The sequence below is a fragment of the Ptiloglossa arizonensis genome, chromosome 3 (assembly GCF_051014685.1).
Source record: "Ptiloglossa arizonensis isolate GNS036 chromosome 3, iyPtiAriz1_principal, whole genome shotgun sequence".
Lineage (NCBI taxonomy): Eukaryota > Metazoa > Arthropoda > Insecta > Hymenoptera > Colletidae > Ptiloglossa > Ptiloglossa arizonensis.
The window spans coordinates 15,309,517-15,326,635 of record NC_135050.1 but is presented as its reverse complement, the minus strand read 5'-3'; the positions used below and the strand labels follow the sequence as shown (position 1 = coordinate 15,326,635).

At 31.6% G+C, this 17,119-nt stretch overlaps 4 protein-coding genes across 17 annotated transcripts; 2 read left to right on the top strand and 2 right to left on the bottom strand.

Moving 5' to 3' along the window:
• The first annotated feature begins 47 nt into the window (after positions 1-47).
• LOC143144743 (transmembrane protein 185B) lies at positions 48-3,515 on the top strand. The gene is made up of 6 exons (XM_076307481.1): positions 48-291; positions 998-1,343; positions 1,425-1,724; positions 1,798-1,921; positions 2,013-2,237; positions 2,301-3,515. Exons 1-5 carry the CDS (start codon positions 254-256, stop codon positions 2,222-2,224), a joined length of 1,020 nt encoding a protein of 339 aa, XP_076163596.1. The 5' UTR covers positions 48-253; the 3' UTR covers positions 2,225-2,237; positions 2,301-3,515.
• A 742-nt stretch (positions 3,516-4,257) lies between these two features.
• Positions 4,258-12,728, bottom strand: LOC143144744 (F-box/LRR-repeat protein 3). Of its 9 annotated transcripts, XM_076307486.1 has the most exons (7): positions 10,875-11,160; positions 10,612-10,787; positions 10,334-10,530; positions 7,002-7,191; positions 6,508-6,727; positions 5,457-5,702; positions 4,258-5,137 (listed from the first exon to the last, which is right to left on the bottom strand). In XM_076307486.1, exons 4-7 carry the CDS (start codon positions 7,189-7,191, stop codon positions 4,966-4,968), a joined length of 828 nt encoding a protein of 275 aa, XP_076163601.1. In that variant the 5' UTR covers positions 10,334-10,530; positions 10,612-10,787; positions 10,875-11,160; the 3' UTR covers positions 4,258-4,965. The 9 variants fall into 9 exon arrangements, 8 of the variants coding, with proteins under 8 accessions (XP_076163601.1, XP_076163605.1, XP_076163602.1 ...); XR_012991503.1 differs by lacking the exons at positions 10,334-10,530; positions 10,612-10,787; positions 10,875-11,160 and adding an exon at positions 7,332-7,870 and having other exon boundaries at positions 4,258-4,769; positions 4,887-5,137; XM_076307490.1 differs by lacking the exons at positions 10,612-10,787; positions 10,875-11,160 and adding an exon at positions 12,222-12,728 and having other exon boundaries at positions 10,479-10,530.
• LOC143144741 (putative peptidoglycan muropeptide transporter SLC46) lies at positions 12,172-16,385 on the top strand. 6 transcript variants are annotated; one of them, XM_076307479.1, is made up of 8 exons: positions 12,174-13,436; positions 13,506-13,650; positions 13,788-14,048; positions 14,170-14,289; positions 14,416-14,519; positions 14,648-14,927; positions 15,007-15,189; positions 15,630-16,385. In XM_076307479.1, exons 2-8 carry the CDS (start codon positions 13,566-13,568, stop codon positions 15,866-15,868), a joined length of 1,272 nt encoding a protein of 423 aa, XP_076163594.1. In that variant the 5' UTR covers positions 12,174-13,436; positions 13,506-13,565; the 3' UTR covers positions 15,869-16,385. The 6 variants fall into 6 exon arrangements, with proteins under 6 accessions (XP_076163595.1, XP_076163593.1, XP_076163594.1 ...); XM_076307477.1 differs by having other exon boundaries at positions 12,175-12,343; positions 13,283-13,436; positions 14,170-14,519; XM_076307476.1 differs by having other exon boundaries at positions 12,175-13,013; positions 13,283-13,436; positions 14,170-14,519.
• Positions 16,125-17,106, bottom strand: Sptr (Sepiapterin reductase). The gene is made up of 3 exons (XM_076307492.1): positions 16,872-17,106; positions 16,462-16,775; positions 16,125-16,383 (listed from the first exon to the last, which is right to left on the bottom strand). Exons 1-3 carry the CDS (start codon positions 17,104-17,106, stop codon positions 16,141-16,143), a joined length of 792 nt encoding a protein of 263 aa, XP_076163607.1. The 3' UTR covers positions 16,125-16,140.
• Positions 17,107-17,119: the final 13 nt, after the last annotated feature.

The following is a 17,119-nucleotide window of genomic DNA, read 5'->3' as shown; positions in this document are numbered from 1 at the left end:
CGTGAGTTATACTGACGTATCGAATGTCGACAGCTGTTGGCCTTTGGCTGATTTCAGTGCAATTCGAATTTTCGCGTGTGAGACGGTGGAATTTATTTTTTCTTTTCAATGCAAATGCAGAGCCCACCGTGCGTGTGCTTCCGCGATAAATTGTGCGGTAAATGAAACGATTCTCAGTGGGATGCGTGTATACGCGGCGAACATCGCGAAGATTTACGTCGAGTAGTTGGCCTATAAAACATTTCTGATAATCATGAATTTGCAAACACTCTTTCAAGACTTCAATCCAAGGTAAATCCTTGCAAGTGGACTACATACATGGATTTTCTTTTAAACTACGAATGAACAATGAATTACTACAGGATATTGAAATCTTATATTTAGAGCAGTGTATAAAATGAAAAAAGGAAAAACAACAAGCATTATTTTTTATATACGGAGATTTCTATCGTCTAGTGTTCGATTTGGTTTCCCTTTCTTAAATTGGCAACCTGATGTGATTAATGGATAAACCTTTCGATAATTAAATCTAAATATTTTTCGATAATGTAATTTTGATTTGACTTATATATTTTAAATGGATCAAATGCTAATTTTAAACAAATACTCGCCGTTTTATTCAGTACATTTTGTCATTGTTACAAGGTTATTGACCTTTATCATAAATTATCAAAAGTATTTAATTAATTTGAATACATATATATCAGAGATATATGGTCTACAATCAGTGAAATGATCTTTTTCGAAGCTTGTGTAACTTAATTAACAACATTTTAACTATAGATTCAAGTAAGTCTTTATTACCCTTTGTTCTTTTTTTTTTTTATTGCAATTTCTATTTGTTAATTTTTATTGAATATTTAGTATCCTGTATTTCAAATGGTAATTAATCTAAAAGTTTAATATGAATCTATGAATCTAAGAATGTATAGAATAAAAGATATTATAATGTTTTATAAAAGAGTTGCACATTAATTTTTTCTAATTTATATTGTAGCAAATTTCTAGTGCATACTTGTTTGATGATATTTACATCCTTGTTTGCTCTTCGACTGGATGGTTTCATAGAATGGAGTTATTGGTCCGTGTTTACTCCAATATGGTTTTGGAACAGTATGGTAATTTTGGGTGCTACTATTGGAAATTATGTTTGGTTAAGCCATCCTCACGCAAGGCTAGAAGGAGATGCCTATGTACATTACAAGGCAATGTTAATTACTTCAGCATTACATTTGATCCTGTTTATGTTTGAATTGTTAGTATGTGATAAATTAGAATCGGAAAGACACCTTTGGATACTGGTATTCATACCACTTATCTTCATCTCTATAGTGTCAATAGCAGTAAGTAAATTTTAATTGTGCATGAAAAGGATATAAATTAATTCTTAAAAAGTATGAATGTTTTACGTTTTATATTTTTAGGTATGCATTTGGGCTGCAAAACATGATCGATCATTTGAACTTGAATTGTTTTGTGCAGTTAATGTATTACAATTCATTTTCTTGGCATTAAGATTAGATGGTTTTATAACATGGAGTTGGGAAGTTGTATTTGTGCCTTTTTGGGCACTTTTGTGTTTATCTCTAGTTGCTGTTCTATATGCCATAATATTTGCTGCTGTTTTATTAAGGACTCCACAAATCAATGCTAGGCAAAGGCGAACATCTTTAAATTCAGCATTGGCATACACATTTCTTGTGGTTCCACTTTTAGTGTTCCAAGTAAGAATTTTAATTTTTGAGGTACAAAGATAATTAACAAATTCCATTAACAGTAAGTTTTAATGAATTATAGGTGTTACTAGCAAACAAATTAGAGGGGGACATTTCGCTAAATTATACCACGGTAGCAATACCGCTTTTAATATCTCATATAACACTTATTTTTATGTCTTTTGATGCAAAAGGTGGAAACAGATGTAAGAAAAGATCATTTAATTCCAACTAATATTTTGTAATATTATTATTATATGTTAATTATTGTTAACTGGATAGTATTATTAATTTTAGGGTGGTTTGGTATTAGGAAGGACTTTTGTCACTTTCTACTAGGATTGTGTCCATTACTTCAAGAATATGGTAATATTTCGTATCAACCTAGAAGTGATCAGGATCAACCACCATCTGAACCAATGGTCTCAGAAAAAAGTGAAAAACACGTGAAAAAAATTGATCTAACAAAGCCTGTTGTACCTATAATTTCTATTGACATGCCTGATTGATTGTTTTATTTAGGTATGTATAAGTAGTTATAATTAAAATATATAAAAATATATAGCAAATAATTCTTTATTGCAGAATCAATTCGGGTACTTGAAATATTTTCATCGATATGACTGGTTAGTACCAAGAGCCATATCTTAACAAGTAACAAACAGGTGCGTATATAATAGTGAAATCTATTATAAAAAGAGAACTATTATTTTCAGTACGAAATGTCGTAATGAAAATCTTGTTATTGTTAAACTTATTGTGCGCCAAGGCAATCATAATAATTATATTATCCATTTTGTTCCTGGGGCTTAAAATTGTCACAATTTCTGTGAAGATGTTGATACAGAAAATTGTAAAACATTTTTAAAATTAATTAATTGATAAAAGGTATAGGACATTTAATATTTAAATGCATCTAAATGAATGGCCCCTCGAACAAATTTAGCAGTCGCAATGCTCAAAAAAAAAAAACGTTATGTTTCTTAAAGCTGCATTAATTTTGTGTGTATCCAAACACTTAAGTTATGCGTAGAGTAAGTAACCGACCCGTCCATTTGTTTGATTGCTCCTTTGTAACGATATAAGGTAATTGCTGACCTATTTTTTTATGCCTGTTAATAGTAAACTTGCATATTGGTAGCATTAATATTACTTTGCCAAAAGTAGTAGTTATAAAGGATGGTGAACATGCCTAAGCTGGTGCTAAAAGTCAATGATACTTTAGACGTGTTTTGTATGCAGCTGTGAACTGTGTTTAAATTTTGATTTAAATCTGGATACAGTGTGATCTGTATGAAACTAAACTTGATTTGTGTTTACTTATATTTTTAACTGATTTTCTTGCAACGCATTATGAATCTAGTTAAAGCTTGTTGTTAAGAAAAATCTTTAATGTAAATAGTACTCCACGTTTTAGCATCAAGTAACATTGTACAGATCACACTTAAGAGATATATAATGTATATAGTTAAGTCTCGATTAACGCGTGATTATCTGATCTTTAGTTGATATAAAAATGTATAGGCACTAAATTATTCGTGCACAGAATTTGTATATACGCATAGAAGTTAAAATGTATAAGATACATTAATGCTGTGAACAAATAATCACATTTTATATTTGTCTTCGGTCTAAATAATTTTCATTATCTTTTATATTACTTATAAATACAAACTCGTATATGAATTGAACGAGACTTAACTGTATTGCTCATCTAGTATATTCAAAGAAATACCTACAATTGATAAGCGAAGGGATTGTTAACAGACGGACGATAATAAAATTTCAGATTATGTTTTATTTTTACGTTCATGGAAATGTTTTGTGCTTCTGAGCCCTTTTTAAAATAATATTTAATTTAGTAGGAAAATTTATATCTGTGTTTGTTGTGAGTACTTTGATAACGCAGGTAATTAAGAACAAAAGCCATATATTTACTTTAAAGTAATTTTTCTACGTGTTCCTAAGATTTTTGCAATATTTCTCATTAAAATAATCATGTTGATATTAATAAAGATAGTCATTTTAATGAGTACGTCAAACGTGTTCAAAGGGCTCTGTTACTTTAAGTGTTAACTTAGATTCTTTTGTACGTTTACAGTTGCTTAAAGATGCCAATGAGTAATTAGTGCATTTCCTAAATAATGACATGACAAGTGTACGTCGTTGTTATATACCAAATAATTTAAATTTTATTGTATTTTTTTAAATTTCTATTTCTTTTTCGAACAACAGGATACATTATCATTGCATTCATAAGAATGCAAACAACATTTGTTCGTTACATTATGCGTTATGACAGCAAAACTTGTATGAAAAACGATAGAAACTTTTGTATACATTAATATTGTTTGTTGTAAATGGAGCGTAAATTGTCCAAACATTAGATTTTTAATCGGCCTTAATGAAACAAGAGATCGGATATATCGGCTGGGATACAAGACTGAGCGCTTCGCATCTTTAGAATATCATCGGCAAGATGTAAAAACGAAATAATCGCATAAATTTAAAGGAAAAATTAAGTAATAAGAACGTTATTAGATACCGTAATGCTAAATATACCCAATCATTTATTGTGTTATAATGTAGAAATAATGTACATAGTCTGTTGTATTACAATAACATTATAGACTATATTAATTATTGTATATTATACATATCTACCATGAGCGACGGTTGATAAATAAGTAGTGGTATTATTTTATTTTATATACACCACACGCAAAAGGTATCATTATAATCTAATAAAGTTTATATTTTTTGGTATTAACAGACACGAGCAATTTTTATAATACGTGGCTTTTTTCATTCTTTTTCGGAATTGCGTCCAATACGCAAAATACTTTGGGTTATGTAAACATTAACATAAAGGTACAAATTAACAAGAACGATAACAAAATGTAATTACAGTTTTGTTTTTTTTTCGTAACAGTTATTAATCCATTGTTAAAAATAGGTTGTAGTATATGGAAATTTTCACCTAGAATAATGTACACTAAAATTTCTGGTCTTCTGATGCTTTTTTTAAGTAGCAGTCCTAAGAATATTGAAAACCTACGAGTTGTATACAATATATATGTTACAATTCGAAATCATTTAATTACTTACATAATTAATTCATGTAAAAAATAGAAAAGAGATATCCGTAAAATCTAATTATCACTTACGCACATTTTTAGTATATGCGCAAACTATTGTCGGCCATTAGTGCATTCGCATCGTAGAAATTGATTCGGTTATGCTTAAGTTTTCAACATAACGGGATGTATTCAGGTACCCACGTACGACCAAGGAGCAATGAAATCTTCCTCGATACTTTCGTCACATCGAGATCGGAATCCTCTATCAGTGACGTTTCCCACACGTATAGTATTCGCAAGCGTTTCGCACAAACTGTGACAAATTCCAGCAATCCCGAGCAGCTGAGTGTAACAAGCAAAACAAAAATTATTAATTTATGGTATCCATTATTTTCTTCAGGTAATTTGAAGCAGCTCTTGTCAATTGATAGATTTTACCGTTAGATACACGACATATTTAAACACTAAACGAACAAATGTTTATCAGAATTTTACCAAATCAAACATTGAATGTGATTTATTGCTACCAGAGTATGCATTTGTATACCTAGACAGTAAAAATTTTTAATAGGTACAATTTAGTCCCTTTTAATCAGACATTCATAAAAAGAAAATTGTACTAGTCTTGTAAAAAGCGAATCGACTATATTGCCATACATACGTGATTTCACAATCGCCTAATCCAACGGCGCTTAAGCGAGGACATCCTTGAGCGACAGAAAGCAGTACATAGTCAAGTGTCTCTGGTCCATAAGCAGCAATCACTAATTCGACCAATCGTGGACATAGGCTACCGATACGTAACATGGTTGCTTTCGACGGTGCTTCTCCAAAGTACAAATGTGTTATAGGAACGTATGGAGCAAAAAGCGGACTCTGATCGTCTTCGTTCGTCATGTAAGACAATCTAACGAACAATATAGGATTTGTTTGTATTTTAAATGCACGATTAATTTATTAATACACTAGCTGCGTATAAGTTTTTAAAAAAGAGACGATTAAAGATTCTTAAGAAAAAACATTGAACATTAATCGTATCATCTAACCCAACTTGAATTTTAAACGACTCAACCTGTATTAATTTTTCGCATTTTAAGGATTAATATGTTATACAAAAAGTATAACAGAAAATATGTTTAAATTCCTGTAAGCATGCATTTACTAAATCCCGAAATATCTTAAATTCTGAATCAGAATGAGCAATTTTTGCATTGCGACTATGAGACATGTGTAATCATTCATAACGGCTTGCGCACACAAATAAATCCAAGATATTTACTAGGAATATAACTTCCATGAATGAGTTAACATAATACCTGCATAAGTAATAGCGAACATTAATATTCGGTATTTTACAACTTTGCATTACAAAATAAAATCTGTATCTGTATATCATATTGCGTTATATCTATTATATCTATATCTATATCTATATCTATATCTATATCTATATCTATATTTATATCTATATTTATACCTATATCTATATTTATATCTATATCTATATCGATATCGATATCGTAGATACATCGGAATTGTTTAGAGACAAGATTTCCTAATTGTAACGATTAATGTATTCTTATTTTTTAAAAGAATCTCTCAACAATGAAATGTAGACCTCACACTGATTTCAGAATTTCAAATATCGTATTTTCTTCAAATGCATAGGATATACACAACAAAGCACGGCAAGCTTAATAAAGTGCACTCACAGCACTAAATTTATATTCGGCAAATGACTTGAAAATGTAAACCAAGCTGTATCGCTGACTCGCGGAAAAGGCTTTGTCTCCGGATGCACTTCCAATCTCAAGGTTCCTAATTGTATCTCCTTCTCGGAGCTCAAAGCTAATAGTAACTCGTCGCTGAGCAAAGAATAGGACAAAGATAACTCCCGTAGGTACCGGCAATAATTAACCAACGCCTGGATTCCTGTAATACGATTAAACCATAAAATAACTCTTTACTTTTAACAAAAATTAAAACAAAGTGAATATTTAGTGATTTTGAACATAAATTTCAATATCCATCGTCTTTACATTGTTAATATTACTCAATTTACAAAGATAAAAATTAAAGTACAAAATCACATTTAAAAATACATTTTTACCGATTGTTAATACCGAAGCGTGTGTTCGTAAACTTTTCGGGTAAAAAATTTTAACACGAAAAAGAATTTCGATGCAATTAACAATGAAGTTCTCACCTTCAGGTAATAACCGAGGGAATCCTTTGATTCGAAGGAGTTGCAATGTTTTCGAAGCATCCTCATCCTTGCCGGAACGATCGTTCTTTTGCTCGATTGAGTCTTCGTTCGATATCTTCATAATGGTCTTAAACTTATCATTATCGATTTCCAAGAAAGCAGGTTTTGAAGTATTCATTAGTGCCAGCATCTAGTATCAAACATCGGAAAATATTAAGCAACAGTACTGGTCGTAAATTTATAAAATAATTTCTAGGTTTTTAAACTTCGTGCGTTCGGAAAGAAGACCATATCGACTGTAAAATTCGCAGTGCGTTAATAGTAACTCACAGACTCTGACATCAATATCGGTCAGTCCGCAACATTTGGAAGAAAGTAACATCCTTTGTCTCGCGGCAGAAGTTTCATTATACAATTAAAACTTTTGCAACTAAATTCTGATGCTTGTTACGGCGACCTCAAGCCTCGAAAAGCAACAATTAGTTTGATTTCGCATAGAATTTCTGTACGTTTTATTCTTTCTAAATTTCACACTTGTAATAAAATTAAAGCAGCACCAAAAGCAATGGCAGTATCAACATTTCCATTTTGCGCAAAAAGCTGAATCCTCCCTGTTACAATATTATAGTTTTCACCATTATATTCAACAAAATATATACTTCTTGTCGTGATTACGTTCGTTGACAATAATGCGAATTACCTTTATATAACGTAATCAAAATCAATCCTAGAGGCGGTTGTGGAATTCTGAAGACAGACTGTATTTTACCATTAGCAACTTTTGTCGCTTATTGAAAATTTACACTTTTCTTTTCTTTCTTTAAGTGCATTTTTATATCTCTCTTATAGAGTGATGTACGGTTGAATTTAACCAAAATCTGTCCGCTTAAATTTTTGTACGACCATCTTCAGTTTTATAAAATAAAAAGAAGCGAGATAAACACAGTACGTATGAGCAGCGACGGTCGAGATCTGGTACTTCAAAGGAATACCATGAATGAAAAAAGTTATCGTGCAACAAAGAAAATTTCACTTTCTACAATTTTCATCTTACCTTTATGAAAATAGCAGTGAATTGTCGATACTCTCCCGATTAAAATGAATCCAAACACGAGGTAAATCGGACTAAATTTATTAATATACATAATTCATTCGGTGTAGATATACAATTACTTATCTATAAATTAAACTGTCCGATTTACGTCGTGTTTGGGCTCGTTTTAATCGGGAAAATCTCAACAGCCCACCGGCGTTATTTTCGCATAGGTGAGATAAAAATTGCAGACAGTAAAATTTTCATTATCGCACGAAAAGTTTTTTTACTCGCGGCATTCCTTTGAAGTGTCGAGTTTCGACCGTTTCTGCTCGACGTTAATGTATCTATCTCGTTTCCTTTCTCCGTATTTGTTCTTCCACTGTGCTGGAGCCAATTCTCGGAAGAAAAACGTTACCCTGCACGCGAGAATTTAACCATTGGATCCCGAACTTGGTTAAATTAAACCGTACACTAACCTAATTATATCTTTTCACCGCTAAATGCTACAGATATACATTTCATCGTATTTGCACGTATCGACGGTAAATACAAACGAGGCCCCCGGCGGTCACGAAATGTGTCAATTCACTGAGTTAACGATGCAAACTTGAACCGAATCTTCGGCGTATTGAGAGAAAAGGGAGAGAAAGTGTGGGCAGAGTTAGCCTCGGTGGGCTTTGCGCGAGTATTTTTTCGGGTGCAAAATATACGAAACGAACGGGTGCAAATGCTGTCTAGGAAGGTACTGCGATCAGCTCAAAGCACAGATCGTCGCTACGGCCTTCGTGAAGGAGGTGTAGAGAAAAAGCGAAAGGACGATTGGAAAGGCACGCGATAATTGTGCAACCGGGAACATTGATCGGATTGGGTGCACGAGAACCCGGCGACTAGGACATGCACGTGCTAGGTATGCGCCGGTGCGCCAACGTGCCTTTAAAGTGGAGTGTGTATACAGCGAGCTACGCGAGACCGGTAAAAGGATTGCCGTGTACAGAAACCGGTCACGGACCGTGCAAAACGTTCCCGAAGCTCGCTAGGCTATCCACACGTGCTTCCACTTAGCGGTCACGTGGATTCCATCGAGAAGTGAAAGAAATTCGTAACTTATTGCTCGGGTACAGATTGTCCGCGTTCTCAAACTTCGACGACAATAGCGATTTACAAACTCGAGTGGTTCGTCCTTAGAGTATGTATTGTAGAGAATTACGAATATCGTGACAAATGTACTTACGCACGACCAAATTTTGCGTTTCTCGTGAAAATATAAGAATGTATATCGAAAGTACATTACGGATACGAATAACACGTTCCAACGATTCTAATAAATAACAAGGAGAAAATATATTCGAAGTCGAGATAAACTTATACGTCGTTGCAGTGTTTTCGAACGCGAAAGAGTATCCAAAATTCGATCGGATTTCTTTTTCAAACATCTCGTAAAATATTTACTATTGGATGTTACATTAATAGTTTCGTATATAGAACAATGGGAAAAATTGATTTTATGCGATAGACAATTTTGTATTTCTTTTCTTCTTGAGTATAACGTAATTGATTTGTTTGTTTACTTATCGGAAGAACGATAAACGTGGGATCAATTATTTAATATTTTATGCGATTAATAAAAAGTCTGTAATCTACAAAAGGAGGTCATGGACTTGCGAAGCCCGTTTGCCGGTTCCCAATAAACCATTCACGTGTTTTCCTTCGCGACTCACGTGCATCGCGAAGAGAAAGGAGCCTGATATAAATTAGTAATTAATTAAACACTCGGTAAGCTCCGGTTTAATCGAACTTTAAACATTTTACTTTGCATTTATGGTAATGTACAAATTTCTCTAGGATTCTTCGATGTAGCAAAGAGTATAAAGATTAAAAGACGAAGAATTAAAAATTGTTTGAAATCAATACAATCTTATGTAACCAGACTTTTATTAGTCGCGATACTGTTCAACGGATAATTTCACTCTAACAGTTAGTTGCCAAAGCCATTATCGATCGCTCCCTCATTGTCTACTTTAAAGACTAAATTCGCAACAAAATTTGACTAACTCTTCTATCATCGTAAAATTACAAACAATATCAATGTTCAATGCAGTAGATCACGAAACTGTCTTCGAAAAATTGGACCAATGCTAGAAATACCATTATAAATCTGTTTTGTTTATTCAAGAGATGACGTGTGAAAAGAATTGAAACGTCATTGCACTAAAGTATCGCGTCAAATAATTATACCAAGCACAGACAAATTATATAGTTAACGACGTTAATCGAAACAAGCGTAAAACAAAATTACCTATTATCCCGGTTGAGACTGAATTTTACGTTCCTCCAGAACGGTGATCGGCGAGTAATTGTAAATCACGTGACAGAAGTGAATATGGTGATCGAAACTCGTTTGCGGAGAAGAATCGTGTTCTTTGGAAACGAAACCCATTTACCTTTGCAGTGGCTCGTCTCTAGCATCAGATTCGGAAGCCCGTTAAGTTGTACCTGAAACAAACACGCGTATGTTACCAAGCTGTAATTAAACGACGATTATATATATATGTATATATTCTGATCAATAATCACTAAGAACGAAAATGTCTTCATTGGACAAACATTTCTCAAAGTATCAACGATCATTTGCGGTACAACTTTCCTTATCGCGGAGGAGTGTTATGCAGCAAATCCTGCAACGTGCTCGCTGAACTTTGACATCGTTGTCTTGCCTTAAATCGACGAATCGACGTTCGAAAACTGATCACCTACCGAACAAAGGTATTCGTTTTACAGCACGCCAAATGAAGCAAAATGACACCTTTTACTACACACACACACACAGCTACGTTTACTTTTTATTCGAAAAACTTTCCGTCTCGCGTGCGTTACACTTCCCCCCAAAAATGTAAAAAAGATTGGAAGTTCTTCCAATATATTTGCTATCGTTTTTTGCAAACCGATATCCACCTATTACTGCCACTATCTAGTACTGGACTCGACGTTGTGCTTCAGTCGTTTGCACGACGTTGCTGTACGCTATGAACACTGATGCACGTGTTTCCGCACTCACGTGCACCGTATCTATTGATACCTGTGTGCGTTCTATGGGTATTCACGTACAACTATCTTATATATCATTCGCGCGACATGCGTCATCACTGTTACGAGCCGTTTCTTCCACTTCCCCACCTGTGGAAAATATAGAATCTCGATAAAATTTTTCACGAATTCGGGCTCGATAGGCGTGACACATTAACACAAAATATAATTATACTCCAAACTGATTATGATTGAAATAAAAATTAAAATATATAATTTTCATAATCACGATTTGGTGGTTTTTAAAATTTGATGTCTTGTTAGATGAAAACTCGAACGATACGGAGAGTTTTCCCTAAAAAAAATTACTTTTAGTAAAAATATCATCTATTTTTAATCGTTCATTCACATTAAATTTCGTACGTTATAGCACAGAGAAGATTGAACATCCAATGTATTTTTTTATCTACAATTTGTAGGGTACTAAAATCACAGATAAGATATAAAATAGACATTTCATTTTATGGGAGATAGTGTTGACCCAGCAAATATAGAATAAACATTTTACCTTATGAGAGTAGGTATCGCACAATCTGAAATACCGACATAGTAAAATATCAGTGGTTTCCGAGTAACCTCTTGGTAAAAGAATGGTGATTCAAGAAACTATATTCAACTTAACACCTCAGTTGGTAAAAGTAGCAAACTTAGAAAATTTGTTTCCGTAGAATGTACGTGGTTCTATGACACATTCGTTTTAAAAGATATCATAACACAAAGATTCATTCATTTTCACTGATGAAATTTGGATCACATCGGCAACAAGAAATTAACAATATTTTCAAAGTTACAGTTATCCTAACATGTTATGGATGAATATTAATAACAATCGAGTTTCGGAATAAAAATTCATTCATTTCGGAATAAAATAACATTGAATATAAATTAAAATCGTCGTACTTCACATATTTCGAAATATCTCAAGTTTTATTTATTATAATTATTAACAATTGCCATCGGACAATAGTTTAAATAATTATTAACAATGTCCTAATATAAATAATGATCAAAAATATTCTTTGTTGGTAAAGCAGTTTTTCAGTTATATCGAACAAAGGCAATCGAAGTAACTATCATAATAGTTATGATGAAGAAGTCACCTTTTTGGTGGTATATACAGATCTCTCGGTTACCGAAAATTTCATTCTCTTGGGAGCCTTCGAGATGGACGGTCGTCTTCACTTTTGGCACCTGGACAATCCGTGGATCACCATGCATACCGGTAACAAATGGAAAGAGAATAAACTATGTAAAGCGCACATTCCATGGGTGAAGCCCCTTCATAGTATGTTCCCCTTTTATAAGTCACCGCCTGAAAACAAAGAAGTCAACAAAATTGCGCGTTTTCACTTTTGTTGAACATTTAATTCAAAAAAGAAAAATGATTAAATTTCGCAAGAGATATTCATATTGAATCATATAGTACAACATAAATTATGATTTGACGCAAGGAGGCATCATCCGTGGTATGTTTGATCTAGTAACAACATAAACGTGGTTACTTCATTGCTGTACTTGATACTTATGTCACATATCCCGTTTAATTTTTCACGTAGGTGGACCTCAACTAATTTTTTACCCCAATGGTTGGAAACGCTTTCTGTGTAATCCACCTAAAATTTAAATATCCTCTGGTATTTTAAAATTATCTTCAGAACAAAACTCTATACGCCGTATAAATTTTACTTATGTATATTCGCACACATAGTATTTGTTTGCATTGTGTGTATTTTTTATCATTATTTGCAACAGGTGATATTATGGACAATGCTTTGTACAGGTTTGTGTGCGTTACAAGAAGTTAGATATCAGATTCGTACGATCTATGGATCCCGACCACATGTAAAGAAACCATTATAGTCCATACTAGGTATGGATTCTGTACATGAGAGGTTAATACACATACAATTTGTTTAATTACCGTATACTTATAATAATTTATGTTCATATTGTCCTGATTTTATAATTTCTTTAAAAAGATGATACATAATACATTTATATATGCTGCAGATATATGTACAAACATGATGTACGCGTAATTTGCATATCGTTGACAATCAGCTGTATTATCGTCAAAACATGCTACTTCGAAATATTACTACATTTGAATCGATGCCAATTTTTATCTTCATTATAGATTTATAATTATTTCATTACACAGACTTGAAAAATTCCAATAATCATAACAATGAAATTTTATTGCTAATTATGACTGATGACGCAGTGTACCGAAATGATACTAACAGACAATGAAACAATGATACGCAATTAAATATGACAATTTCGAATAATATTAATTGTATATGTGAATAACAGTGAGTTTATAATATTCTAACGCATTATAAAATTTGTTATAAAAATATAATATAACAATCTTTCATTAGATAGTGTAACTTACGGGGTGCTGTGTCTATATTTGTTAGAATAACTGTTTGAAAAATAAAATGGAACAAGTAGTTACAGGATGGAGGCGTTATATGTCGGTACAACCGCCACTGACAATATTAATGTTTGCTCAAGCAATATCAAGTAATTACAATATAATTAATTTTGTATATAAATGTTGTATATATTTTCTTTTAATTTTATTTGTGAAATATTAATCTATTTATTTAATGTTGAACCAAAATTAATTAACACAAAACTGAAATATGATTAAATTTTAGGTAATATTTTAACAGATTTCATAGTATATCGTGTTTGTAAAATAACATTGAATATAAATAAAACGGAATGTTTATTATTGCATGAAAATAGCAGTAGTGCAGAAGCTTTAAAAATATATGAACAAGTTCAACCTGAAACAAGTTTAATTTTAATGACAAAAAGTTTTATCGAAAGTATTTTCCCTACATTTCTATCTCTGTTTTTGGGACCTTGGAGTGATAAAAATGGCAGGAAACCACTTATAGTAGCAGGATATATTGGTTAGTATCACATATTTTAAAAAATATATTTGAAGTTACTGCTTAGTTAAAGAAATAACATACTCTTATAGTATATAAAATTGTGTTCTTAATTTATTTTTTACCACTGTTTGTACCATAGGTATGTCATTGACGTATTTTATTTTATCCTTTATGACTGTTTGGGATACCAATCCATGGTTTTTATTAATTGCGTATGTCCCATCTGCATGTCTTGGAGGATTCTGTATAATTTTATTAGGTACTATTTGTTATATTTCTGACATATCAAATGAAGAAGATAGAGCATGGCAATTAGCTTGGATGGATGCTTTAATATTTATTGGTGTTATAATTGGTATATTAATTGGTCCTATTGTTTTTCGAGCATATGGATATACAATTGTATTTGGTTGTGCCAATTTATGTTGCATTCTAGCAGGATTGTATATTTGCTTTCTAGTTCCTGACACCATATACAGTACAAATTTAGTATGTATTTTGTAATTTCTTATAAGTATAAGTCTTTTATTACTGTTATAATAAAATCAATTCATTGTTCATATTTTCAAAAATGTATTAATAAATGAAATGCAATTAGTATTTGTTAATTTTTACAGATAACTTTAAGTAGCTTATTCGATGTAAATTTAGTCAAAGAACTTATTAGTACATGTACTAAAAAACGAGATAGATTCAATCGACACATAGTTTGGTGCTGTATAATTACTATTTCTTTACTGGTCATAATTTCACAAGGAGAAATGACCATTCAATTTCTGTTTGCAAGTGCTAGACTTGGCTGGGATGTAAATAAATATTCTATTTATGTAGTTACTGATATAATGCTCACAATATTTGGAATAATACTTGGAGTAAAAGTTTTGACAACATGTGGAGGTATAGATTAAAACTTATACAGATATTATACAGTACATTTAAGTACTGGAAAAAAGGTTTAATGCAACAAATGTTTTAGGATTTCCCGAGGAGGCAGCAGCAGTACTGTCATTATTGTCATCTTTAAGTAGCTCTTTAGTTAAAAGCTTTACTTGGAAATCTTGGCATATGTACTTATCTACAATTGTAGGAGCATTTAGTGGTATTGCTAGTCCTATGCTACGTGCTATATTATCTAAGTCAGTTCCTCCAGAAGATAGTGGTAAAGTCAATTTATATAACTTTAAATTCTTTAAATATTGTCATTTTCCACACTATTTACGTCATATAAAAATGTATCTGATCATTTATTAGATTAATTTGTTTGATGTATATCAAATAATCTTATCTAAAGTTTTGACAACATTTAGAGGTATAGATGAAAGGTGGTCAACTATGAAACAAATATTACATTGAAGAAAATTAGCATAAATGACATTAGCCAAAACCTTAATTCAAATCAATACAAATTATTAATAAACATCTCGTAGACGAAAAAATGTTCGTATTACTATTAAAAACTAACTAGTAAAAAGCATGGAACGACTACAACGTATCTTACATGTACTTTCTATACGAATAATATTAACAAGTTTTACAATAGAAATAACTTTTTTACACCTATTTAATATGCAACTTAATAAAGTTTATGCATTTTTACAGGTAAAATATTTTCTCTGACACTATCTATTGAAACTTTGACTCCACTTGTAGGAGTTTCTTTATATGGGGTGATTTATTCACATTTCATGCCACCTTTGTACCCTCTCCCAGTTTGGTTGGTGTCTGTAGGAATTTACATTATTGCAATACTCTTATTAATAAACATACGAATTCAAAATGGAAAATGTAATTCCTCAAGGTACACACCATTGACACAAGATAATGAGATATTGACGTGAATTTATATAGATATTTATTGTGTAAAAAACAACTTAGAAAATTCAAATCTAAAATAAATTATAGCCTTCCCGTTTTAATATGAATATTCATTAATATGTATATTTTTTAAATTTTATTTTTACAATGTAATAACGATATAAAATAAAATATTATAACTTTAACCAATTTCTGAAGTTATTTCTTATATATATATATATCTTTATTTATATTGTTTTCTTAAGCAATAATAATTGGAATGTGAATAATTTTGGTTGATACATTTGCACAGAATTTATATTTCATCATAGTAGTCAACATGATCACCTGATTTATATTTATGATCTTTAAGAATGCTTAAAAGTCGGTTAACTGTTTGTTCACTTGTTAAGACAGTTTTTTTTATTAACATGTCATTGAATTGTGTCTGAGTCTCTTCATCGCCAAGTTTGTTACAAACTTCATGAAACATATCAGTTTCAACTGGACCTGGTGAATAATTTAACACATCGACTTGTGGATTTTCTAATGCAAACACCTATATAACAAATATAGTAAAATGTATCAAATAAAATTAACTTTCAATAAATGGTGTACCTTAACAAAGAATTGTTACCTTAAAAAACATTTCTCGTGCTGCCTTTCCAGTAGCATAGTAACATACTGCTTTTCCTGGTTGTATGGCAAATAATGAAGTTATATTTATAATAGTTTTTTCAGTATTTGTGTCTTCATTAAATATTTTCATAACAACTCCATTTAATATAATGGGACTAAAAACATTCAAATCGTAATAACTGCGCCAAGTGTTTATGTCAGTCATATCATTTGCACATTCAGTTATATTTCCCATTGTACCAGCATTATGTAATATAACCACTCGATCAAATTCTTCTGGAGTCTTATTCTTTAGAGACTGCATTATGATACCTAAAATAACATATATAAAAAATAAAGATTCAATGAACATATAATCATATGATATTTTATGTGTGTTTACATTCATATAAATATATAAGTACATACTGTGTAATTCATCCTTCGATGCTTTACTCAGATCAACACTAGTAGTGACAACAGATATATTGGTAGGAATCATTTTAGCTGTTTCTTGTAGAGCATTAATATTTTTTGCTAGCAATAGAACACATGAACCATCTTCTAGAATTGAACCCAATAATATTGCAAGTTGTCTTCCAATTCCACGACTTGCACCAGTTATCAACATAAATACCTTTCCTGATAATGCTTTAATCGACATATTTCTTTTAAAA

Bases quoted from the DNA above. Each gene is read 5' to 3' on its own strand.
- LOC143144743 (XM_076307481.1), top strand. From the start codon at position 254: ATGAATTTGCAAACACTCTTTCAAGACTTCAATCCAAG. The intron at 1,725-1,797 runs GTAAGAATTTTA...AATGAATTATAG, and splicing joins TTCCACTTTTAGTGTTCCAA to GTGTTACTAGCAAACAAATT. The intron at 1,922-2,012 runs GTAAGAAAAGAT...TATTAATTTTAG, and splicing joins TGCAAAAGGTGGAAACAGAT to GGTGGTTTGGTATTAGGAAG.
- LOC143144744 (XM_076307482.1), bottom strand. The intron at 6,728-7,001 runs GTGAGAACTTCA...ATCGTATTACAG, and splicing joins CCCTCGGTTATTACCTGAAG to GAATCCAGGCGTTGGTTAAT. The intron at 5,703-6,507 runs GTGAGTGCACTT...ATTGTTCGTTAG, and splicing joins CCGAATATAAATTTAGTGCT to ATTGTCTTACATGACGAACG.
- LOC143144741 (XM_076307477.1), top strand. From the start codon at position 13,566: ATGGAACAAGTAGTTACAGGATGGAGGCGTTATATGTCGGTACAACCG. The intron at 14,928-15,006 runs GTATAGATTAAA...CAAATGTTTTAG, and splicing joins AGTTTTGACAACATGTGGAG to GATTTCCCGAGGAGGCAGCA. The intron at 15,190-15,629 runs GTAAAGTCAATT...GCATTTTTACAG, and splicing joins AGTTCCTCCAGAAGATAGTG to GTAAAATATTTTCTCTGACA.
- Sptr (XM_076307492.1), bottom strand. From the start codon at position 17,106: ATGTCGATTAAAGCATTATCAGGAAAGGTATTTATGTTGATAACTGGT. The intron at 16,776-16,871 runs GTATGTACTTAT...ATGTTATTTTAG, and splicing joins ATCGAAGGATGAATTACACA to GTATCATAATGCAGTCTCTA. The intron at 16,384-16,461 runs GTAACAATTCTT...TTTGTTATATAG, and splicing joins CACGAGAAATGTTTTTTAAG to GTGTTTGCATTAGAAAATCC.